Raw genomic sequence first — 24313 nt, 5'->3', positions numbered from 1 at the left:
CGCTGGTCACGCTTAAGCGCCGGCATCAGCTGCAGCGCAGGGTCGCCCCGCGACAACCCGTTTCATACTACCTCTACTTGACCCCGGTTCCAAATATAGTTTTCATGTGGAACATGCTGCACAACCTGGGCGTGGTTTAGCTTGATTCCGGGTTGTCGGGTGCTTTTTGCTTAGCGGAAGCTTGGTCACAGGGTGGTCTTTTGGAGATTCTCCTGGGGTCGTCGTAGACATACATATCGGGGGCAGGTCAGATGAGGTTATGACAGAAACAAGCATATTGTCAGAAACTAACAGAACTGTAAAATTGAAGAGGCATTCTGGCAGTAGATAAGCACACGATCCAACCTAGGTGCTCTAGAGCCAAGATTCGAGATACTTCGATAGTTCTAGTTCGATCACGATATATCGTGTTCTCCGCGCGCTAGCGGAGTAGCCATCTGTGAATACACCCAAGAATTCTAGATCCTCCAGGTATGAATACTCGAACCTTTGTAAGACTATTGACGCATGCAGCTACATGTCTACAATTATGTCACACTTAACCTGGTGACCATCGGGCAAACCACTTCTGTACGAGTATGTACATTTGCCTGACCTCACAGCCAATCAGGTCACAGGGCATTGGCGCTTACCCGTAACGGGTCTAGCGCAGGGCATGTGACGTTGACGTCTGGCCTGATTATCAAGGCTACAAATAAGTGATGCATCCCTACCGAGTTTCCAGCCTCTACTTCCCCACGATGTTCCTTCACGCCCGAATGTGAGCTTCGGTACTCGTTTAATCTCACAATGGTTGGGTCAAAGGTGGAAAAGACCAGTCGCTCTCCAGCCTCGTGTACCGAGTGCCAGCGGCGTAAGCAAAAGGTAGGTTATTCGAGATCATCTCAGACATTTATCTGATGTTCAAATAGTGCAGCCGGCAATGGCCTTGCAATCATTGTCAAGCGCGGAAGATCCCGCATCAATGTAGATACCCTCAAAAGCAAGCGTCTGTTGGATCAAAGTCCTCGGCAGAGTCTCCAGGGTATGGAAAACGTCGGATACTGGCGGAGCGTGACTGACAACTTTTGCAGAAAATTATCTACTGATGATAATATCCAGGCTGATGTCAAAGCAGAAGAGCCTGAACTGAAAGCTACGGATCTCCCGGCTCTTGCTGCGAAGGATGAACTTCGTGGCTTGGGGTATCTAGCCGATGATCAAAATCTGCTATTTGGAAATGCGGCACCAACGGTATGTGTTCCTCCTCAAGAAATATATGGAGTAGATAACTGAGTTCCGAAGACCAGCAACACGTCAGCATCCAACCAATCTACCGAGGAAATCTCCTCAGAGATGAAAAATGTGTTGCGACTTTTGCCTCCAAAGCCCTACACAGGTTCGTAATCGCCATCGTGGCTTGGAAGTTGATGCCTCTCTAACGGCGATCCAGACATCCTAGTTGAGCGATACCTGGAGGTCACAAATTACAGTTACTACTGTTTATACCCGCCCACTTTCTCGCAAGATTACGCAGCATGGTGGTCTGATAGAGCCAAGGGCAGGCCCCTCACACCCGAATTTACTTGTCTGCTCATCCGAGTCTGCGCATGCTCAGCCCAATATCTCAGCGTCGAGATCCAGCAGAAACTCGAGTCCGACCTGGGTGAATCTGTGCAGAGTCTTTCAGAAATTTATCACCACGCTGCTAAACAATTAAGCAACACTATTCCCCCTGGAAAGGGAGGGCTGGCTCAAATCCAGCAACTTTTTCTCACGGCTGCTTGGTTCAAGGCCGAATTGTTATTTGTCGAATCCTGGCATGCTTTGAGTTCTGCAATACACGAGGCTCAGGAATTGGGTATGCATAAGTGTGCTCCACGGGCGGGCTTGTCAGAATTCGATATTGAAATGAGACGTCGAATGTGGTGTCTCTTATATGTGTGGGACTGGTGAGGGGATCTCTTGTTCTGCTGGTGTAAATGCACATGATATCTGATACTTTTTCTAGGCAAATGTCTCTGCTGCTTTCTCGTCCGCTCATTATTAATCACAGTTACTATGCATTCGAGCTTCCGAACATGCAGCTTGAATGTCAGGACCCAAAAACGTGCCCACCCTCCCCGTTTTCTCATATAGCTTCCCAATGCGAACTTGGCAAGATAATCTCACGGGTGGCAGCTACCATGGAGGGACCAGTTGATCCGATTCAAGCCAACTCCGTCAAATGTGATATAGACCAGTGGTTTGCGACTCTTCCACCAGCCTATCAGGAAACAGATCCAGATACCCAATGGGATGAGAAACACATCTACGTGGCCCTACAGCGGAACCAAATGCAAGCGATCGGATATATGACAATGCTAGTACCATTCAAAGCATTCCTCACCAAGACATTTGACAATCATAGTTCCGAGACGGACAGGGCACTACGAAGCACTGCAGTCGATATTGCCGTACACCTGATGGATGTCTCTCATCGACTATTTGATCATGTCTACCCGCTAAACGCCAAATTCCACCTCGTCACATTCCTAATCTTTGATACTGCTGCGTTCCTATCCTCAGCCATGATCCATGACAAGGACCACAGTCTTCCACAACGTGAAAAAATCATCCAAAAAATCAGCCTCGCCTGCTCTCTTATGCAGAAACTTGCCCAAGTCACCAAAACAGGTGCAATCTGTTATCCAGTTCTCGTTAGACTTGCCAAGAGCCTGTCTACATCGTCCAAGAAAACCGCTTCTTTTACTGGAATCAATGGCGGTCTCCCCAGCCTGGAAGTCAACGGTGCGGGCCCGTCACCAGAACTAGAGCTTGATGCATTCCCTTCACTAGGATTCACCTCCACAGAATCGTCATCCTCATCACAGGGTTCATTGGGTCCGAATGAAATCTTTTTGCCTGCCTCTCTTGACCTTTCGGTCCCAGGTATGGAAACACCGCCGGTCATCAGCGTGGGCGACTTTTCGAATTTAGACGTTGGCCAATTTGACCAGATTTGGGACTGGCAAAATCTTGACTTGACGTTGTTTCCTGCATGATAAGGCGCTTGCTTCTACGGGCGAAATGAGCGGAGGAATTGTACATAGCTCAGGAATAGTGGTTCAAAAGATATTTGGAAAAACTATTTTGAATAACAGACAGTTCAAGCATACTTGGGGATAGCAAGTCGTGCGAGAAGTCCCAGCCTAAAGAAAGGACCCCAGATGGTGGGTCCAAGGAGATAAAATAATCTAGAGCAGTGGGAGATATGAACATGGATACGGTGGTGGATAGAACCTGTGCATAGCTTTGGGGTGTAAATCTGTTTGTTAAGTAGGCTTAGGCCGCCCCCTCGTGAAGACGGAAAGATCCGCCCCAATGTCGTATCACACTATGCAGTTGACTCACACCCTGTCATGACTCTTTCAGCGTCTATTTGTACATGACTTTCCGGAGTTTAATCATCTGGTACTTAAGTAGCCTCCGCCTGAAGCATTAGTGCCCCAGACATCATTTTTAACATCTTCCTCCGCGGTCCCACTCTATGACAGCCCCTCACCTCGACCCAGACGAGGTTATCCTCGTGCCTAAAACATTCCTGCACCCCCAACTTGAAGAAAATGTTGTGAACAGATACAAAAAGCTCAGGCTTCATGGCCTCCGAGTCGATCCTCAGTCATTCTCCTCGACATATGAGGATGAATCCCAGTTCCCTGACAGCACATGGCTATCACGGATCTACAACCCAGTGGGCAAGACCTTTGCCGCTGTGACAAACCCAGACAACCAGCCAGAAGCCTCGACAGATAATATCCCTTTTCATGCCCTGGGCACCAATGATGCGCTCCAAAGTCTACTGCGAAAAGAATGGGTAGGCATCGTGACACTGCTAGGGCCAGGGGTATTCTCTAGGCCAAACGAGAGCGTTGCGACAGAGTTGAGCCAGCCATACGAAGTCTTCATTAGGGACAGGAAATATCAAACCCCCCTGACGACATCTGAGCTGGGTGATCTAAGCGGTGCAAACCTGGTTTACCTGGTTGTGGGTATGTTTGTTTCACCTTCAGCCCGGCGACGAGGACACGGTCAGCGTTTAATGGACGCGGTTCTTGCAGCTGCTACCGAGGAAGCCTGCATGCTTGGAGCGCGCAAAGTCAGCATTACCGTACAGGTCGAGTCTGGTAATCTCGGTGCAAAGCGACTATACGAGAGAGTGGGGTTCAAGGTGGTCGACGAAGGAGTGGTAATTGAGAACCGTCTTGGAGCAAAGTCGACTGTAGTGTGCTTGGAGATGGAAGTTGATATTGCTAGTCGTGAGCCAAGTCCTTCTTAAATGCGTGATCCAGGCCGAAGATTCAACTACAATGACAAGCAAATATGATCTTTGTGCCTCCAACTTCCTCTTTCCTTTTTCGTAGATTGTAATCCTCGGGCATTAAGGCAACAACACAAACAGCACGTGACTGCTGATTCATCATCTCGTTAGAGGGCAGGGCTAATCCCGTTTAGGACTAGTCGCACAATTTGCACCCACAAGCGGAGAAATTCGCGACATACATTTTCTTCTCTTCAAGACTTCAGCGTAGAGCCACACCATAAGTTTACCTTTTGGAAGACTGTCGCCATCATGTCGAAGATCACAGTCGGTATGTTCTACGCTTTGTCCCTCGCATTTCAATCCTGAGACTCGCCACTAATACCCTCTTAGCCGGAGTGCGCCAGAATGTCGATGAGCTGCTCAACTACTCTCTCAACGAGAAGAAGCGTAACTTCCTTGAGACCGTTGAGCTGCAGATTGGTCTGAAGAACTATGACCCCCAGCGTGACAAGCGTTTCTCTGGCACCATCAAGCTGCCTTCCGTCCCCCGCCCTGGCATGAGCATCTGGTGCGTTATTACAATCTCTCTCGTCCGCCCCGAGTCGAGTCGAGTCGAATTGTTGCTGCGACGTTTTGTGACGGATCACTGCAAGAGACCGACAAGCGAGGGATGGAGGAAAAATTCCTCATCTATGGCATTCACGACTGACATGGTGAAATTACAGCATTCTCGGTGACCAGCACGATCTCGACCGTGCCAAGCACCACGGTATCGATGCTATGTCCACCGATGACCTGAAGAAGCTCAACAAGAACAAGAAGCTCATCAAGAAGCTTGCTCGCAAGTACGATGCCTTCCTTGCTTCCGAGGCTCTCATCAAGCAGATCCCCCGTCTCCTGGGTCCCGGTCTGTCCAAGGGTATGTTTCAACTACACAAAACTCTGATCATGCACAAAACCGGTAGAGCCAACGCTAACTATTTTCCCCTCCTACAGCCGGCAAGTTCCCCACCCCCATCTCCCACGCTGAGGACATGGCCGCCAAGGTCACCGACGTCAAGTCCACCATCAAGTTCCAGCTGAAGAAGGTTCTCTGCCTCGGTGTTGCCGTTGGCAACGTCGGCATGACCCAGGATGAGCTTGTCGCCAACCTGATGCTCTCCATCAACTACCTCGTCTCCCTCCTCAAGAAGGGCTGGCAGAACGTTGGCAGCCTTGTCGTCAAGGCTACCATGTCTCCCCCCAAGCGCATCTACTAAATGTTCCGTCGCTTCATTGCGCTGGATCTGTAGTATGTGTTTGAGAAGTGAGGGTGTCATAGTTTAGTGACCAAAAATAAAATATGAATCTCACGGTCTCAAAAGTTTCCTCTTCTAGTCAACAGATATAGCCGTACACGTAAGGTTTATGGTATCAAGGCATATAGTAGTACACGCTAAATGTATTCAGGCTATATAGTAACAAAATTGTAAAGATGATTGTATAATACAAAGAGGTTCCCCATCTACTGCATGCCTTCCATCAACTCTGTCTTATCCAAAATCATACCCCGCATGCCAATAAACTCGCGGAGACTGTCCCATTCCTCACCCGTCTCCTCGCCATGCATGTATGGATCCTGGAATCCCCATGCACAAGCAACTTTATCCAGCGCAGCACGCTCCTCCTCGCGCAGCCATCGATGCCGCAAAGGAACACCAGGCAACCAGGTAACACGCTTCATCTGGTCATTGGCAGTAGTGATGGCCAGAATGCCAATGGAGGAAGTACCCGCAACATAGGCTAGTGATGCGGCAAACGCAATACCAGTCGCCGTGCTAGGGTCCATGGTGTTTTGGAACGTCGACGCCCAAGATGCCAGCGTGAAACACGCGGCCGGGGCAGCGGCCAGACCAGCCAGAGGGACGGCAGCCTTGCGGAAGACCTTTGCGCGATGGAAAGCAGGTGCACAGAAGGTGTTGTCGATCATTGCAAGTACCAGTGGGAGATTCTTTTGCTTAATAGCAACATCAATGGCCTGGTTTGCCAGCTCCGCGGAGACAGCGCTGTTGACATCCTTTGGATTGGCCTTGTGGAATTTAGGCGGGCTACTCTTCTCCTCGGGAATAGGCTTGTTGGCATAGAGATGGAAGACCTCGGGAAGGTGTTCAGCCCTGTTCAAGATGCACTGGGCCCTGACGTAACGCTCCAGCGCTGTGGGAGAGATGAAGACCTTCTCGTCTATGATAAGTTGTGTCATGACCCCCGAGAGTTGATCTGCCAGCCCGCGGAGGGCTTGCTCTACCTCATGTCGCTGTGTTGTGGATCCCCGCTTCTCTTCCATCTCCAGTAGGGAAGAGATCGCATTTCCATCACTGGTCGTCGAGTTGTCATCGCGCACATCCCAGTATGGCGAGAGTGACCGGGCTGTCTGTTCACATTGGAGAAGGACCTTCTCCACGGACTGATTCTCAGGCACTTGGTCAGATCCTAGCAGTCTGTATGCATTTGATTGGCATCTAATGGCCATTTTGACGAGGTCCTCGAGAGAACGGTGGGTCGTTTCAATGGCTCCATTATCTTCATTCGTGGCAGAAGGCTGCTCCGGGCTCGCGTCCGTTTCCACGGCTTTCTCGGCTTTCTGAGATGCCACGTGCGACTTATACCGCGTAGCAGAAAGTGTGTAGGTTGATTGCTGTGGTACATTCGGTCGCGACGACTGCAACACGAGGTTGCTGTTTGAAGCCCGTCCTTCGGGCTTCCCGGCCAGGCAAGCGAGGGGAAGGGCACGGCGCGTGGTGGAGGCTGAGAATTCACAGAATTGGCAAATTGCAGCTCTTTGAGCCTGAGAGCCCCGATGGGCCCTCAAAGGAATCCGGTTCATGGCAATTGGGGCAATCGCAAGGCGGCAAAGGTGGCTATGTTGCGATGGGAAGCAGGCGGCTATCTTTTTCTGATAGGAGGCTCCAAAGGCGGAGACTTGGCCCCGGCCCGTTAACTCGCCCTGCACTGACGTCTTTGCTTCTGCCTTACACACGCCGCTCCTTCTGGTCAAGGAGACCACCCTCGTTCATCTTGATACCCTTCCTATATTACATACCGCATCCAGATCGACTCTCGCATTCTCACTGACTACGCGCTTTCGCCAATATGCCTCCGCCCCCTCCGCCGCCGCCTCCGCCGCCTGGAGGCCTAGGTGGCCCTCCTCCCCCACCTCCCCCAGGAGGCCTGCCTGCTAGGCCATCAAAGGGCGAGGTGAAAGGCCGGGTATGTTTGGGATCATAGCTGAGATCTCCATCAGTGGGGTGCTGGAATATACAGGAGAAATAGGCTAACAGGAGAGCAGGGCGCATTGCTATCGGATATCCATAAAGGCGCCCGATTGAAGAAGACAGTCACCAATGATCGATCAGCGCCACTAATCGCAAGCTCTGGAGGAGGTTCATCTGCACCACCTATCGGCGGTGCGCCACCAGTTCCTGGGATGAAGGCTCCTTCAGGGCTTGCACCACCTGTCCCGTCAGGTTCCGCGGCCAATCGGTTACGAAGCAACAGTGAAGGAGTATCTGGGTCAGATGGAGGACTTGGCGGCGCAGCACCGCAATTAGGTGGTCTTTTTGCAGGTGGAATGCCAAAGCTTCGCAGCCGTGGCGGAGTCGACACTGGAGCCAACCGAGATTCACCTTACATGTCCGAAGGTGAAATCACGCGACCTCCAGCTGCACCAGCTCCCAAACCTCCTTCCGCTCCTCGTCCTCCTGGAAGCCGCCCGCCAGCTCCGCCCTCTTCAGAGTCGCTACCTGCTCCTGCTCTCAATCCATTGATTGCCAACCTCAAGAAGCCTCCTCCACGCCCGGCCTCAAGGCCATCATCTACAATCTCCACAGCCCCTGCCAAGGCACCAGACGTCCCTCCTCCTCGCGCTCCTCCACCACCTCCAGGATTGCGAAAGGCTTCTGGAGCCCCTCCCCCTCCTCCATCAGCTAGCCCAGCAGCTCCTCCCCCTCCTCCCCCGCCCGCGCCTACATCTTCCAGGGCTCCACCACCCCCTCCAGCTGCTCCTGGCCGACCAGGACCTCCCCCTCCCCAATCTGGGGCTCCCGCATCAATTGCTGCCCAAGCAGCGCGCACTGCACTTGGCTCTACGAGTTCTCCAGTCGCTCCTCCCCCTCCACCACCTTCTGCGGCCCCAGCAGCTCCTCCACCACCTCCCCCACCAGTCTCAGCTCCCGCTCCTCCACCAAGCGAGCCTCCCTCTCGCCCATTCCCCGGTCCTTCACGTCCGGTCTCACATGAACCTCATACGACACTAGATCCCAGTGCATACACACTTACCAACGGCGGCTCATCTCCCGCACCTGGTCTGCGCGCCCCGTCTACGAACGGTCCAGTCCGAATAGACGACACCCGGTTCAAATTCCAGGGTGATGGACTACTTCCTAAGCCTCGGCCATTTACCGGAGGAGTGCGTAGGTATCGTGCTGGGCGAGGTAGCAGTGTACCTCTGGATTTGAGTGCGTTGAGTGGCTGAGTGCATGGGACATTGCGGGCGATATCGTGCACAGATAGTGGTTGTTATACATATAAATTGTTTGATACAACAAAGACTTTCAAGGTCACTTTGTAGATAATCTTATTCATTGATCAGTATATTTGTAGATATCCCATATCAGATCAAAATCTCAAAAAAGGATAGTTTCTCGTTCTCGTTGTCGAAGGCCGAGAAGCTTAGCTATGGCACGTGACCTACAATGCCAATCAGTGCAAACAACCTCAAAGACCCCGAGATAATCACCATCAAACCCACCAACAATTGAACAGGAGCTTTCGGTTTTACGATTCTGTTACTTGTGACGTTAAAGCTTAATAGCCCAATTACTTTCCAGCTTTCAACATTCCAAGTCTGGCCTTGTGATAGCATCATCAACGTTCGAGTGCTCACGAACAGCGGATTTCGTTTCGGCTTCACCTTCACTCGCAAAGACCCCAAATTGTCACGCTCAAGCTCGCCTCGGACACCATTTGCATGCCAACATCTGCAAAGTCTTCCTTTCTGTCCTTAAAATAAGCAAAAGTCTGCCGAAGGACAGCTACGATCTCGATCTTTGCTCCGGAAAGCTGCAAAATCACGATTGCTGGCCGCAGAATAGACCGGTGCACGCCCGTCTCGAGCTTCAATTGCAGCAGCGCAATCAGCACACCTACCCGAACATCTCACTACATTAATTGAAGACCCCGTGTCGTCATACAACCCACCCACCATGTCTCTACCTCTCATGTCCCTCATTAATAGTATGTCCCAAACCTACTACCTCAACGCAACTACACCCTCAGTACTAACTCGTTTCCCTCCTTATCACAACAGAAAAAGTCCTCATCCTCACCGTGGACGGCCGCACACTTCTCGGCACACTCCTCTCCACCGACCAACTCACCAACATCGTCCTCACCAACACGGTCGAGCGCATCATCCGCACCCCAGACGACGACGAGCCCTCCGCGCAGGTCGAGCATGGCCTGTACCTTATTCGGGGTGATAATGTGGTGGTATGCGGCGAGGTAGACGAGAAGATCGATGCAGATATCGATTGGTCAAAGGTTAAAGGGCAGGTTATTCGGGATACGAAGAATGCATGAGCAAGCTTGGCTTTGATTTGCGCGCGTTCGGGCGTTGGTGGTTTGGGAACTTTTTCATATTCTTTGCATGAGAGGGACCAATGAGAGAGGCACTGCACTTTGGTTCTTTGGGGGCATGCGCCAGGGTGTCGTTATCATGTGCCTGCCCTGTCCATCATCGAAAGACAGTCGATTTTCGTTTCGCCCATACCCGGTCCTTTTCTATTTTCGTGTCCACCTACTTAGGCCTAGCATGGTCTTCCCTTTGATCGCAAACATATGACAAGCAGCGGCTTAACGACGACGTCATCAAGTGATTGGTCTGCATGTGGTACAATTGCCCCGGAGACATCAATTCCATGACTTCACATGCGATGAAGCCCTACCCTAGGCCCTTGGAGCTCGGCATTCATGCGGTTGGCTGCATACCTGCGGGGATCTACGGTACATTGGGGCTTTGGGCACGCGAAAGAGGACAACAACGGCATAGACGGGGGAGATCTTAATGGATACAATGCTGGAGAAAGGCCAAAAATACAGAGAGGTCTACGGGTGCTTGCGCGGGGAACATTCCCTGGGTCATCATAACAGGGCGGGGAAGGCCGGGCATGGAATGGGGCTCTTCTCGAGAGATATTCGGTAGATAATGACTATGAGTACTCTATCCTGACTTGAGCGCATGTATGTCGAAGGATGATGTTCGCATTGCTTGCCCAACTTTCTGCCCAAGTCGTAGTTTCTCGTTCTCCTATTAGTGGGTGTAGAGTGACAATATAGAATCTTGGAAGGTCTCACCTCAGACCATCGAGTGTATGCAGTAGTATGATAGTAATCAACTTACCGCCAAACAACAGGGAATATCCTTGCAGTATATGAGCCCTATATGTGGACGGGTTTTGTATCGAATCATGTCTGGCCTGACGAGTAAGCCTCATGATAATTGTTCCAGGCCAACAGCAACGAGATGTGGCCTAAATCAGACCTTATTCTTAGGTCTCGACCCACTGCGTTTAGGTGACACGACTCGACGGGGCACAGGGGACGTTGTATGGAGTTTGAAGTGTACAATAATAGTTACTCTGTCGATTTATTTCGTAATCTTTTGCCCAACCATAGAAAACATCGCGTAGTAAGAGTAATAATCATACTCTCCAGCCCCTTTCCATCCCGTTTGCGGCGCAGTGTCCCCACACGCGGGACGAAGGATTGATGCTAAGCCCAGTATAAACGTCAAGTCTTTCGAACCAAGGACCATACACCGTACCTTTTTCAAGAGCTTCCTCTTCGTGAACAGTCCCTTCGTTTAAAGGTTCAAAAAGAGGGGTTCAAGACCAGGATTAAGGATCTAGCCAGTCCAACTGGCGGCCCTGGAAATGTTGCCCGATCGCATGAATCGTACAGTAGCGCTATGCGGGTTCTTGGCGCCAACCGGTTGTTAGGGGGATTTGATGCGGTCAATTCGCCGGTGGAAGTAGATTAGGAGTCAGTTAGGCCGACGTGTTCACTAACTGGATTTCGGGGCAGTACTAAAGTCTGATGTATCTGGTGGGACGTCGAATTGACGCAATTGTGAATGTCAGAGCCTGTTATTAACTTTGGAGAGAGTATGTAAATAGGTCCAACCGCAAGCAGGGCAGGGTTCACTATGTAACTTGGCGAAACTCGTGGTGTAATCGTGTACGGAGTACGGAGTATAGTTATAGGGGAAAGTACGGAGTCTTTAGCCATGTTAGGGTACCAAAGTCACCGTAGTATGGAAGTACCTGGGGGAACCGTGGGTGAATAGTAATGTAATTGGGATGTATTGACCTGGTATGGAGTAATACGGAAAGTCTGGAGTCCGCGGTGTGCTAGGCAGCAAGTGTTCCTGTTTAAGCTGGACACGGAGGCGGACTCCGTAGTTTTCTACCTGTCATTCACTCCGCGGTATGGTAATTTAATGCGGTAAATCTGATACAGCAATACTCGCCCCATCCGCCCCCAATGCCCAAAGTTCTCCATTGCCCGTTTCTCCCCTCGGATTCGACTCCTGACCGTTTCATCCTGAGGCCCCCTCCCCCTTCCACCCTCACTCTCACTCTCTCTTAGCTTTCTCTTCCCCTCTTACTCTCTTACTTTCTACCCTCTTTCCTATCTCCCTCGACCAAATCCCCCTCCGCTGGTCGTTGGGCGTCACAATTCTTACATCTTCGCCTGCGCCACTCATCCTTCCGCGCTCCGCCTTCCGCCCCCTATCCGCGATTTACCTCAGCCCTTCATGTGGACTCCAGTATCACGACGAAACAGCGATCCAATACCGGGCTCGACTCAACACTTCTCCCGGGCAGAGACCCCGTCGTGAGTGAGGCCGGACTTTATCACCATACATCGTCAACAAAAAATATCCCGACCAGGCATCGTTACAGACAGTACGGGCTTACCCCCTCCCCCGCGTCGGCGATGTGGCTCTATCGGGGCGCGCAGTCCGCCGTCTTTTACTACGCGACTTGCACACCATGTGCTATGAGCGTCGACCGACGGAAACGCAAGAAGGATGCCATACGAATTCAACGTCTCAATGAGAAAGTCGCCGCCGATCTTGTCACCGATCAACCCCGGCCATTTCCCCAGCCGACTGCCTTTAGCACCAACGAAGGCTGGACCGAAGAAATATCACTAGGACCAGGACCTCCAACTCGTCGCGGTGGCAATCGCAACAATGCGAGGACAAACAGCTGGAATACGGATCAGAGTTCGCAGCTCAAGAAGGATAGGACCAGTGGCCTCATGCAACCTCTCAACGACCGATGGAAATCTATGCGATACCAGCGTGAAGATGAACCCCTCTGGGGCCAGGAAGTTCGAGGATCATCCATTGGCTTCTCGGGTCGTGGTCGTACCGATCATCAGGAGCCGCCCAAGTATTATGCAGCGCGTGTACCCCCTGTCAATGATCTACATCCGCCTATCGTGAGTGGACCCCGCAGCCGCGCGGAAACTAGATGGATGCTCCAGCCACCACCCAGTGCAAAGGTCATGGCTGGCAAAGAACGATTCGACATGACATCTCCTCGTGATAGTATGGGTGGCTTCGACTGGCCATCCCGCACGATCAGGGGAGCCGCAATTCAGGAAGAGGAGCCTGAACATATCAGCAAGGAGACTGAAGACGGCACAGTCGATACCTCTGGAATGCAGCAACAACTACCTCGCCGACCATCTCTCTCGCGCGTCCGGACAAGCTTTGAAAGTGATATTTGCGACGACTTTGATCAACATCGGGACTCTCGATCTGACTCAATGTTCTCTGTGGGGGACGATCAATCCTTCAGTACTTCATGGAAGTACCCCGACACGCCTGCGACACGGCCCGCTTCCAACTCCACCGAAGGCAGCATCAAGGCACCTCGCCCCCAGATCTCAAAGACGTTGTCCACCCTGAAACGCGGCGATGGCAACAAGCATAAGGTCCACCTTTTGCAGTTGGAGATCAACGATGACCGAGACGAATTCGGTGTCGGCCAGCTAGAACGCATTCGCCCGTGGCGCTGGAGTATGGACATATAATCTGCGACCTCCCCTTTTTATCCTCAACTCCCTTATCACCATCATCACTACACCAGCAACCTATCCTAACCTTCCACTTCCTCCTCTCCGACTATCCCCTCCTCCCTATCCGACAGTTCTGGATTCTTCTTTAGCACCAAGGCGTTTATTCTGGAGCAAAAAGCACTGCGCATTCCTGGATTATCATTTGCTTCTCTCGCCCCCTTTCGCCCCCACACCAACAGATCATCCATCCCTCCTTTGGGCTCGAGCGCACGGCTGGACCAGATGCCCCCAACAGCGACCGATGACAACAAGCAATTCTAGTCGGAATCAATGTGAAAACCATTGGCGAAAGGACACTATTTTACATCATTCCTCCCGTCCCAGCTATTAATGCTGGGTACACTTTTACCTTGACACTACCATCCTCCTATCATTCCTTTAAGCGTATTTTAAGCGCATTGATACTCTCTTCCATTCCTTTTCTCTCCTTGTTTACATTATTATTATTGGCGAATATTTTTTTCTGCCGCTCGCTACCCTCCTTTGACTTTCCCCTAGATCGACCCTGAAGCCTTCTTTCTCCTGTATCATAATCGCCTTTGCCATTCGGGTACATACATAGCGCATACATAGCATGATGATTCATTGGAATTGGATTTGAAATTATTTTAGCTCTAACTATATGTCGCAAACCTTAAAAACATTGTATGAGCTTCGGCAATCTTCGGGTTGCTAGTAGGTGGTGGCTGGCCGGAGCCATCTCGATGGAAATATATTGTCCTCCAGCAGGTATCTACCAGCGACTGGAGGTAGTATACGCTACCTATCAAGGTTATTACTGTAAAGGCTTTAAATGATAATTAGATGGATTTGATGTATTATTTTGCATTCTCCAGAATTCTTAAACGAGTACCTCACAACGTAATAAAGGATAGCCATAACGAAACACACTTTAACTCTAGGCTCGACACCTCTCTGCATACAACAAAAGCCCAAAGCTGCAAACCTAAGCATATCTTATCGGAACGAAGAAAACAGGTACTAAGCTAGCAACAATAGAAGACTTCCCACAGTATTCTAGGTGCGTGATGGAAATGCTCCCCTGTGCCACAGGATTCGCTGGTCAAGCCCATTAAGTGGCAATGTAGGAAAGACGGCCGGCGAGAAAATAAGTTTATAGATTCCAATTCGATGATGAGCTCGATGTACTCGACGTAGAAGGATATGGTATAAGGTGGTGTCTTGAACGATTGATATTTGGAATAGATCGTGGTACGTATCAACCAGACCTAGTAGGAAGAGTTAGTGACTTGTGAATGAATGATCTTGAAAAGAGTCCTCCCGTTACCTGGCTAGTGAGCTCCTTGTGGATATAGACTCTATTCTCAGTGACTTTCGCGAAGAAACGAGATGCGTAATCGTCCGCCGTCTCAGTATACGGAGCACTCACGTATCGTGAGGCATCAACAAGATTGTGGTCACGACCTACTTCCCATCCAGGAGAGAGGGATCGTAACGTCGCTCGATGCGCAAGTTCCAGTGAAACGTGCCGAGTAAGGTATCACCCGTGAGTAGGGGTACGACCGCAGACGAGTGACGATCCATCGTATGCTGTGGGCCTCGACCGCGATGCGGCTGCACTGTGCAATGCGTCGCTAGCATTGACCATATGGCCTTGGCGGGGCTGGCGTGTAATGGCGTGCCGCGGACTCGAGGATTGCATTCTGTAGACACACAAACGCGATAAAGCGAGGTTTGCTTACTGCTTGAAATTCTCCCCGAACTTGTTAATGGAGACGTGGGAGTCAGTGCAGGTAGAAACGGTTGCGATATCGAGTCCGGCCGCCCCATGTCGAGGTTCCTGTTTCTCCGTCCATCTAGTGGAGACTCCTTTCTGTCTTTATAAAATTCAAGAACGGGAACATCTATGATGGATTGATTGAATTGTGTAAGTGGCACCAAGGAAGGTAAAAGCCGCGTAATGAAGGAGAAACCAGTGATGGTCGTCTTCGGGAGTCCTGGAGTCCTGCCGCCTTTTTTTGATCTTGCCAAGCAAGTGTAGGGTATTGGTACAAGTCATATCGCTGATCCACGGCAGGACAGGACGTTAAGATCTTCTGTATGGAGGGTCTCTCTGAGAAGTGGGTGTAAGACATGAGTAAAGCAGCGGGGTGTGAAGTTGACCAGGTGTCTTTTGCTTGGTCTACTGTGGATTCCGAGTGAGTCTTTGTTGAATGTGATCTCGTAGGTATCAATCACTATGACTTCGCCGAACGAAGGCCTGTATATGATCAAGTGAGTGGCAAGTAAGGAAAAGTCGTCACTTTTCATGTCGGAGTACTGGCCACTGAGGAGGAGGTTCTTGCGACCCTCCTGTAGAGCAGAGAGGGAAGTGTCGGCGTGCTTTCGGTAGAGGCTACCATAGTGATATGCCGGGGTGTATGAGGAGAAATGATGATATATAGCCAAGGCCCGAAAGATGCCTCCAATCCTCCCTCCGAGGATATGATAACCTCTAAGACGGCGTAACACCATTTGAGAAGTTCTCCATGATTTGCTCGAGTTGCGAGACTGCTACTATCTCTCCCCACAGCGTTTGTTGGGTGTGGAGTTCGGCCGTAGAATCAAACGTTTTAATCGTGCGGACCCGTGCTGTATGATCCCCGATTTTCTCCCCAATCAGAGAAGCAATATGGTGGATGCCTTGGTGGGTCTGGTTGTTGTGTATGACCGAGTGAGTGGTAAATATAAAATACAAAAGTAGGCGTCTCTTATAGGTATAGCGAAGGGCCCGTGATACGAAAGGCGAGGTAAATATGATATACAAATTATTTTGGCAGAGACATCTCCAATCCAAGAAGGAAGAAGCTCAGGTTCATGACTTCAATGCAACTTATCATTCATGATAGATTCGGCAGTAGTCCATGTCGATGAGTTGTAAATCATCACATGCATAGGGACATTTCCTTTTTGCTAAAGGTGAGAAAAAAAAAAGAAACGCAGAAGGGATCCGGAAGGAAAAAAGTATGATGCGGACATGAGGAACACCAGTCCAGTCCCCGGAGGTATGAGGAGGGACTGGGGAAAGACAAGAAAATGAAAAGAAATTCAGAAAGAGGGAGAGAGAACATGCAAAATGGTGGAAAAAAAAGAGAAAGTTGATGGCTCTTTCCGCAAGACCAAATGGCAGACAAAGAACGAAAGTACATGAGTAGTTTGACTAACCTCTCTAGACCAATCTAGCAGAGGCGATGTATGTGTTTGCTTTGCGTGTGAGAAGAGGAGGGAAGATGACAGCCGCGTTTGTTTGGCATCATCTACACCTGGTCTGTCCGTTATTCCATTGGCTGCGGGATGCAAGAGCTCGGGGATATATAGAGAGAGGCAGTATTGTCTCTGCCCCTTCCTAGTAAACCTTCTTCTTCTCGTCCATGGACAATTGACCTGGACCCATGTTGACCAGGAGAAGGAGACCGCCGCTGACCCAAAAATTAGAAAATTGGATAGAAATAGGACAGGGGAAATGAAAACATACACAATTGACAGAATCTGGAAAAAGTCGTACTTGGCAAAGTCCTTGTGAGGGTGGTGGGGGTGCAGCTGTTTCATAGTCAGTCAATCTGAGACAGATCCCAAACCGCAAAATAAGGAAATCAAAGACATACCGTCCAGAAGTTGTTGACCAGCACGTTGAAAACGCTCAGCAGAACAACAAGAATAATGGCGCTCCACTTAGCCTTGAAGCCGACGATGACCATCACACAGGCGACGAGACCGAACAAGCTAACCAGTATGCGCCAGAAGCTCCACTGACCGGAGAAGACGAATCCAATAAAGAGGAAGATCAGCAGCACGCGACCGGCGAACTGCACATACATCTTGCGGTCCTTCTCGTCAAGCTGGGGCAGACCGGCGGGCACAAACTTCTTGCGCACCCACGAGTCCGACAGCACCATCAGCAGACCACCAACGACACTCAGGTTGCGCAGGAAGAAGTTCAAGTCGAAGATGAGGCCATATCCAAGTCCCTGGGTAATAACAACAGCTAACAAGCCGGCCACGGCGTACTCGGTGCGTTTGCGGGCGATAACGAGGAACGAACAGACAGACATGGCGATGACATTGATGATGAGGAACATGTGCGTGATTCCCCAGGGAACTATATCCACCAAGGACGAGTTAGATAAATTGTCGCGTTGCAATTGTAGTAGATCTGATTTGTTGGGGGGAGGGCGCAAGCCGCCGACAAGCCACCGGGGGAAGCTCGTGCGGGACAGGATCCAGGGTCCGAGGTTCAGATTCAGGGTTTCTTACTCTTCCGGAAATCACGTAGATAGAGCAGCTGGTCGCTCCATTGTGTAAGAATGCGTAGCGAGTCCTCGATGAAAGTGACCACGATCAGGAACCGGCCGATCGCAGGGAGGTACCTGTAGAGTAAAAGAACACGGTGTCAGTGCAGGCCTGAAGATCCCTTGTTTGGGGGGAACAACTGGTTTTCGGGGGCCGAGGGAGCTGGCGAACAGCAACGACAGGCGAAGTTTGAACCAGAATTATATCCAGGAGCTCACGTACGGCTTGACGGGGTCTGCCAATGAATCCAACCAGTCTTCAATCTTGCTTGTCTGCTCGCGGATCGCATCGAGCGGGCTAGGGTCGTTGGTAGCATCTGCGCTACTGGGCCCGCCGAACGGGTTCTGGTGGCCGAGGTTGTAGCCCGCGGTGCCACGAATTTGGGCCATGGCGAATGTATTCGGGGAGGAGAGGGAGTTGTGAGGTTTGTCGAGAGTAAATTGGAGCTTGCAAGAGGGTTGAAGAAGATTGGAGGTGGTGTAGAAAGGGAGGGATCGAGGGAGTAAATACAAAGTGGAGTCGAGTATACCAAGCGGTGCTCCTCTTCAGGCCACGATGCCGGAACTCGGCGCTAGTCCCGTTTGGGCTACTGTGACGACAGGTCCAAAACATGGGCGCATTCTATACATTCTATACATTCTAATATTTTGAACATTCTACATTCTCTAGACTTGATCCCACAGTTCTCGATCAAATGCTGCAAAAAGCATGCTTCCATTGTAATACAGGTCGAAAATAGAAAATGACAACATGTCCCAGTTTGTGCTTTTGTGCTCCCCTCGCGCAATTTCGCCGAGGAGAGCGGCGAGTTCACCACGAACAGCACAAGAGCCACTCGTGCCCACCCCTAATCACGAAGGGGTGAAGCTGGGGAGACAAAGGCTGAAATTGTGGGCCGCACCCCCGAAACGCCAAAGCCAAGTCAAATGAGTAATAGGTACAAGGTCAAAAAGTGTGATAAAGAAGAAATGTCACATGGACAAGATCAAAGCATTGAGAAGAGTTCAAGCGGCCCAGTCCGAGTCCAGCGGGTGGCCCTTCTCCCGAGAGCGGAGGATGTCAGGGAGGTAAGTAGGAGTCACCGTCACACGGGGCTCAACGGGGAGAGGGGCCACGGGAGTGGGCTGAGACTCGGAGGCACTGGCCTCGCTGAAGCTCTCGTCGGCCTTGCCACCCTTCTTCTTGCTGACCTTTTTGCTGGATACGGTAGTCCAGTCGTCGTCAACGTTGGAAGATTCCAGGATGCGGAGCTGCTCCTCCTCGGAGGGGAGGTTCTGGTCCCACTTCTTCTGGGCGGGAGCGGCGGCGGAGGGCTCAAAGGTGTCGAGGAGCTGAACGGGCGCAGCAGCAGGAGCAGCGGGAGCGGACTGAGAGGAGCCGTTGACCGCGGGCTTAGCCTGGGTCTGCCAGGCGTTGCTGGTGGGTGGCTTGGAACGAGAAACCTCCTGGCGCTCGAACTCGCGAGCGGTGTGGAGCTGCTTCTCGAGCAGCTTCTTGCGCTCCGCCTCGGCCTCCTGAACCTGCTGCTTGCGGGCCTCGTTCTTGAGGCGGTTCTGGCGCTGCTTCTTGGTCTCCACCTGCTTGAAGTTCTGGGCCTTCTGCTTCTTAGGCTCAGACTCGATGTTGCCGGTCACGCGGAGGACCGCGGCACCAGGGGCGGGGGCCTCCAGCATGTCGGAGACGTATCCAGCGGAAGGAACGGTAGCGTTGACCTCGGGAGAGGCAGCGGGGGAGAGGTCGTCATCCGCGTCAGCGCCGGTGGTGGAGGAGGCGTGGGAGCCGCTCTCGAGCTGGACGGCCTTCTTCGCCTTCTTCTTCTGGCTCTTAGAGGTAGGCGCAAGGGCAGGGGAAGTGCCGTTCTTGATGGCAGCCAGGCGGCGGGCCATCTCGTTGCGGTCAACATCCTCATCGGGCTGGTCATCCTCGGTGGTTGGGGGTGAGACCACAGTCTTGACCTCGGGCTTCTTCGCCACGGCTGGTTCGGGTGCCTTGGGCTTGCGCTTTTGCTTCTTGGGCGCTACGACAGCCTCCGTCTTCTCCACGACAGTCCGAACTGCGGTCTTGGCCTTCGGGGTCGAGCCATTGGTGTAGTACCAACCAAGACCACCTGCCACCACGAGCAGGAGGGCCCAGCTGAGATAGGGGTTCATAGTCATTGAGCTATGGTCGATGTTAGCGTCAGTGCCCGTTACTCACGTAAGCTTGGTTATGGAATTTAAATTGAGCGCAAGACATACGGTTGGAAAGAAGCCTTTGAGGCAAGGTAGTCGAGGACGTACTAGTGGCCCACGCGGGTCACAGGTTTCGGGTATGACAGAGCTCACGCGCAGGAACTATTCGGCACGCGCAAAGATTACTGCGACTTGGTGGTACGCCGCAACGGAAGAAAAGGGGGGACGGTTGTCGGAGAGGGGTTCGAAGGGATATTCAAAGGACCCGGTTGAACATTGAAGTTGTCGGGGCCTGGTGAATTGATCGATGATGTGCAATCGGTGAGAGCCAATTGCACTGCTAGCGAGGATGCAGCTCACGAGTCGCTCTCGAATCGTCTGCGAGTAGAGAGGGAAAGGGTGTCGTGGGAATTGAGGGTCCGAGGAGGCCACTCTCAATTGGGGAAATTGGGGGTGGATTGCGCTCGGACGGGGAGAGATGAGGAAGAAGGTCAACGCAAAAAGCTGTGCTCAGCGGGCCGATGGCATGGATACCGAAGCTGCGCAGAGAGCGAAGAAGGGTGAGAGAGAAAGAAAGGAAAAGAGAAGCGCCAAAGGAACGTTTGAGCGAGGAACAGGAGAAGAAGAGGAGGAGGTGGAGGAGGACGAGTAGGGCGAGCCAGAAAAGGACACGCTGCGGTACTGCCGTGTATTTACCGTCACAGTGGTGTATTGACCACTTTACGGGGAAATCACTCGCTTGAAAGGTACTCACAGATGATGACAAGAGAGAATGGATTTTTCACTATGAAAAAGGGGTATTAGTAACAAATTAAAACTTGCTCAATGTTCCAATTTTATTACATCCTTATAGAATTGACTGAATACTACCTAACACCATCAATTCTTTGGCAATTGCATCTACATTCCCATACTTTCTCCTCGGTACACCGCCGGTAATATTAAATACCCGCCCAGACTCCTTCCCCTTAGGTTGACTCGGGACTCACCCACCAACCAACAAGGGAAGAAGACCCAAGTCCCCTCCGGAGTAAATTGACTAGCGCTACCGGGAATTGATCCAGACTGGCCCTGAAAAGCTCAAAGCTTCCCGAATCCAGCCACGGGTGTGGAGAGCTGGAGAGCTGCAACTGGGGGAAACCAAGCGAACAGGCCACGTCTCCTCCGCCGCTTGTCTCATTTCCACTCCGCTGGGCAAATCCCCCGTAAATCCATCTGGATGGGTCTGATCGTAATCACAATGTACAGTACTCCGTACATAACACTATGTAGACAGTATGTACTCTGGACTTTCTGCAGGGCCAACCCCCTGGAGCACCATGATATCAGTGTTTTTAGTGGTTGTCCACTCACCGTCCATACTCCGCCCACCGGTAGCTTCTCGCGTCGATCCGGCAGGGGATCTCGTTACCCCTTGCAGCCGCCCTCACGCATCCGCCACGAGGGGCGGAAATGAATTGCCGATGGAAAGGATCAATGCAAACACCTATTCACTGCCAAAAGATAGATATATCTCCCCAAGATCTGTTAGTACTTGTGATTCGGTACACAATAGATGGAATGCTCGATATGTACCTCGTATACGATAAGAGTGGAGCTCACGTGCCCACGCGTCTTTCAATTTCATTCCTTCCATATTGCTTCGATAAGGACTCTATAGGGATCGAGCAAATTCGAATGAGTATTCTGAGTGGAAATCCGTATAATATCCCATGGAGATCATACAGAAGTCATACAGTATGATACACCATCTACCTTTGCCAGGAACAATGAACCTTATATTATGGATTGATTAATGATGACGAATTTACCAGGAACCCCTGATTCCTGGTGTGCATGATGTACTACGGAGTATACGCACAGGAAATTATATGCGCCAGCGTGGCTGGCTGGAGGCTGGCCGATTGGGCCATTCTCGAGTTGACAACTTGACAGCACTCTTGTAAGCAATGGCTGGTAACTACCTTGTGCTTTCCGTGATAATTTGATAAACTTAGTACATTATTCTATAACTATCAACTCTTTTGCAAGAAATCCGAGTCGGAGCTAATTGTACCTCCGTCTAGTTGTAGAGTACTCCGTAGTACTCTAGTAGAGCCGCTAACCATCTCCAAAGTACAGCTTAGTGGGGCTGTCATGCTGATGCCTCAGGAAGCAGCAGCCCTGGCGATAACGTGCGGGCAAGTGGTTTCCACCGGCGATAAGCATTCTTTCCCACTTCCAACATCCAACTATTTCAACATATCCCACCATGGCTCGCAAGAAGATCATCATCGATACAGACCCCGTAGGACCATCTCTTCTATATACAGGCCTATTTCCACAAGATACTGACCTCCCTAGGGCATCGATGACATTCTCGCTCTGCTGCTGGCGCTGTCCGCCCAGCCAGAAGAGGTCGATTTGCTGCTTATCTCGTTGACTTTTGGCAACATCGAGGTCAAGAGGTAAGACGTTCCAATCAATACTAAGGGTGTATATAATAACATATATCTAATCCTCGTCTATTAGCTGCCTCCGCAATGTGGTCTCCATGTTCCACATCCTTGAGCGTGAGATCCAATGGCGTCGCCAGAATGGCCGTCCTGAAGGTTTTGGCGCCATGCGTGCCTCCCGGCCCGTTGTCGCCGTTGGTGCTGAGGATCCGCTGGAGGACCAGAAGATGTTGGCTGATTACTTCCGTATGTACCTGGTTTGCTGATAACTCCATTGCCTTGGCCGATGTTCATTTCTAATAATTACCCTGCAGATGGAACGGATGGACTTGGCGGTATCCATGCTAGTGTATGGCCATATATCTCTTCCCCAATCCTACACGATTGTGTGTTCATACACCAGGGCAATAACTAACTAATGCATATAGCACCCGCACCTCACTCCCAGTCAGACTTGGAAGCACCTCTTCGACCCCGCGATTGATCACCAGGGTATCGAGGCCGTCAAGACTGGCGCCGATCCCGAAGATCATTCTTTCATTCCTTCAAAGATCCCTGCTCACAAGGAGATCTTACGGGTGTTGCGTGAGAATGAGCCGGATTCAGTGACTTTGGTTGCTGTTGGCCCTCTTACCAACTTGGCTTTGGCGTCCGCCGAGGACCCCGAGACTTTCCTTCGGGTGAAGGAGGTTGTCGTCATGGGCGGTGCAGTTAACGAGCCTGGCAATGTAAGTCGTAGGCGAAGGACCATAGATTGAGCCAAATCCCGACTAAATTCTTTGGCAGGTCACCCCAGTTGGCGAATTCAACGCCTATGCTGATGCCTTTGCCGCCGCACGGGTATTTGCACTAACATCACCCAACCCTAACTCGACCCTGCCACTTACAACGAGCTCCATGTTTGTACCATACCCCGCCAAATTGAGTCGTCAATTGACTCTCCGCCTATTCCCACTGGACATCACTCTACGGCACAACCTGTCCCGCGGCGAGTTCCGCACTGCCGTAGCCCCCCTCGTCGAGGCCGGTTCTCCCCTCGCAGAATGGGTCTCCGCCTTCATGGGTCACACTTTCCGAACCCTGGAGAGACTTCATCCCGGCCACGTGGGTGATGATGCCGAGCTGAGTCTACACGATCCGGTTTGTGTCTGGTACGCCCTGACATCCGAGGACCCGACCTGGGCGCCCACGGCCACATCCCCTGAGGATATCCGTATCGAGACGACGGGCCAGTGGACGCGTGGTATGTGCGTTGTTGATAGACGCAGCCGGCACCCTGTTGAGGGTGATGAGGAGAGCTCTAGTGACCATGGCTTGTGGTTGAGCCAGCGTGCTGGTAACCGTATTTATCGGATGGATGTGTCGCCTGTGGAGAAGACATTCGGAACTATTCTTATCCAGAAACTCTTCAGTTAGAATCTTGATGGGTTAGGGTTAGTGGTATATAGCTGGAGTAGATCTTGATGGTAATGGATAGAGATCATGTCCTCTAGACGTTATCCACCTCGCTTGAAGTTACCGTAGACGTGCAGTATTTTCTTGCCCGTCTGGCTATCTGGCGAAGAAATATCCCAGCCCGTCTGGAGCATGTTAAAAAAAGTATCTGTATATCAATACGCATTAAGAATGACATCTAGGGTGGCTGGATACGGCATGTGGTCAACGCTCCCTGTCATGTTGAACTGGAGTCCACGTTCCACCATCCAAGGAGCAGTGCCCGGCACTTGCACAAAGCTAATTTTGTTGCTTGGTCTATGAAGGCTGACTCTGATTGGGCTTTAGAGTGGAGGCATGTTTGTCAGGAATGCAAGGCCAGTGCGAGTCGCGACTCTCTATGTATACAACAAACTTCCAATTGCTGACCTTCGATTCTGACACTGTAAACGGACTCATTGCTCTGTTCCACGACTTTACCACGTATGATGACTCTCACCAACGGTAGCAATTAA

The 24313-nt window shown here is 51.2% G+C and overlaps 10 protein-coding genes across 10 annotated transcripts; 7 read left to right on the top strand and 3 right to left on the bottom strand.

Annotated features, from left to right (window-relative positions):
• Positions 1-789: 789 nt before the first annotated feature.
• On the top strand, positions 790-3023 carry N7473_010485 (uncharacterized protein; the record flags this gene model as incomplete). The annotated part of the gene is made up of 6 exons (XM_057156424.1): positions 790-864; positions 912-1024; positions 1074-1233; positions 1285-1378; positions 1433-1931; positions 1991-3023. The coding sequence occupies 6 exons, from the start codon at positions 790-792 to the stop codon at positions 3021-3023; spliced, it is 1974 nt and encodes a 657-aa protein (XP_057005079.1).
• Positions 3024-3508: 485 nt separating this feature from the next.
• N7473_010484 (GNAT family N-acetyltransferase) lies at positions 3509-4297 on the top strand (the record flags this gene model as incomplete). Its single annotated transcript, XM_057156423.1, has 1 exon — positions 3509-4297. One exon carries the CDS (start codon positions 3509-3511, stop codon positions 4295-4297), a length of 789 nt encoding a protein of 262 aa, XP_057005078.1.
• Positions 4298-4591: 294 nt separating this feature from the next.
• N7473_010483 (60S ribosomal protein uL1) lies at positions 4592-5541 on the top strand (the record flags this gene model as incomplete). The annotated part of the gene is made up of 4 exons (XM_057156422.1): positions 4592-4610; positions 4673-4850; positions 5008-5201; positions 5279-5541. 4 exons carry the CDS (start codon positions 4592-4594, stop codon positions 5539-5541), a joined length of 654 nt encoding a protein of 217 aa, XP_057005077.1.
• A 245-nt stretch (positions 5542-5786) lies between these two features.
• N7473_010482 (uncharacterized protein) lies at positions 5787-7145 on the bottom strand (the record flags this gene model as incomplete). Its single annotated transcript, XM_057156421.1, has 1 exon — positions 5787-7145. One exon carries the CDS (start codon positions 7143-7145, stop codon positions 5787-5789), a length of 1359 nt encoding a protein of 452 aa, XP_057005076.1.
• Positions 7146-7411: 266 nt separating this feature from the next.
• On the top strand, positions 7412-8792 carry N7473_010481 (putative proline-rich, actin-associated protein Vrp1; the record flags this gene model as incomplete). Its single annotated transcript, XM_057156420.1, has 2 exons — positions 7412-7528; positions 7608-8792. The coding sequence occupies 2 exons, from the start codon at positions 7412-7414 to the stop codon at positions 8790-8792; spliced, it is 1302 nt and encodes a 433-aa protein (XP_057005075.1).
• A 730-nt stretch (positions 8793-9522) lies between these two features.
• Positions 9523-9898, top strand: N7473_010480 (U6 snRNA-associated Sm-like protein LSm8; the record flags this gene model as incomplete). The annotated part of the gene is made up of 2 exons (XM_057156419.1): positions 9523-9553; positions 9627-9898. The coding sequence occupies 2 exons, from the start codon at positions 9523-9525 to the stop codon at positions 9896-9898; spliced, it is 303 nt and encodes a 100-aa protein (XP_057005074.1).
• A 2418-nt stretch (positions 9899-12316) lies between these two features.
• N7473_010479 (uncharacterized protein) lies at positions 12317-13423 on the top strand (the record flags this gene model as incomplete). Its single annotated transcript, XM_057156418.1, has 1 exon — positions 12317-13423. One exon carries the CDS (start codon positions 12317-12319, stop codon positions 13421-13423), a length of 1107 nt encoding a protein of 368 aa, XP_057005073.1.
• A 3391-nt stretch (positions 13424-16814) lies between these two features.
• N7473_010478 (protein ERV29) lies at positions 16815-18147 on the bottom strand (the record flags this gene model as incomplete). Its single annotated transcript, XM_057156417.1, has 5 exons — positions 16815-16887; positions 16944-17008; positions 17074-17567; positions 17723-17835; positions 17981-18147. The coding sequence occupies 5 exons, from the start codon at positions 18145-18147 to the stop codon at positions 16815-16817; spliced, it is 912 nt and encodes a 303-aa protein (XP_057005072.1).
• Positions 18148-18762: 615 nt separating this feature from the next.
• Positions 18763-20206, bottom strand: N7473_010477 (uncharacterized protein; the record flags this gene model as incomplete). The annotated part of the gene is made up of 3 exons (XM_057156416.1): positions 18763-19918; positions 19996-20036; positions 20195-20206. The coding sequence occupies 3 exons, from the start codon at positions 20204-20206 to the stop codon at positions 18763-18765; spliced, it is 1209 nt and encodes a 402-aa protein (XP_057005071.1).
• A 1974-nt stretch (positions 20207-22180) lies between these two features.
• Positions 22181-23780, top strand: N7473_010476 (putative nucleoside hydrolase; the record flags this gene model as incomplete). Its single annotated transcript, XM_057156415.1, has 6 exons — positions 22181-22216; positions 22273-22376; positions 22441-22610; positions 22679-22713; positions 22793-23092; positions 23151-23780. The coding sequence occupies 6 exons, from the start codon at positions 22181-22183 to the stop codon at positions 23778-23780; spliced, it is 1275 nt and encodes a 424-aa protein (XP_057005070.1).
• Positions 23781-24313: the final 533 nt, after the last annotated feature.

This window comes from Penicillium subrubescens (assembly GCF_028828155.1).
Source record: "Penicillium subrubescens strain IBT 31985 chromosome Unknown utg000007l_segment0_segment0, whole genome shotgun sequence".
NCBI classification, from domain to species: domain Eukaryota; kingdom Fungi; phylum Ascomycota; class Eurotiomycetes; order Eurotiales; family Aspergillaceae; genus Penicillium; species Penicillium subrubescens.
Note: the sequence above shows the minus strand (reverse complement) of the source record. Positions and strands in the feature narration are given on the sequence as shown.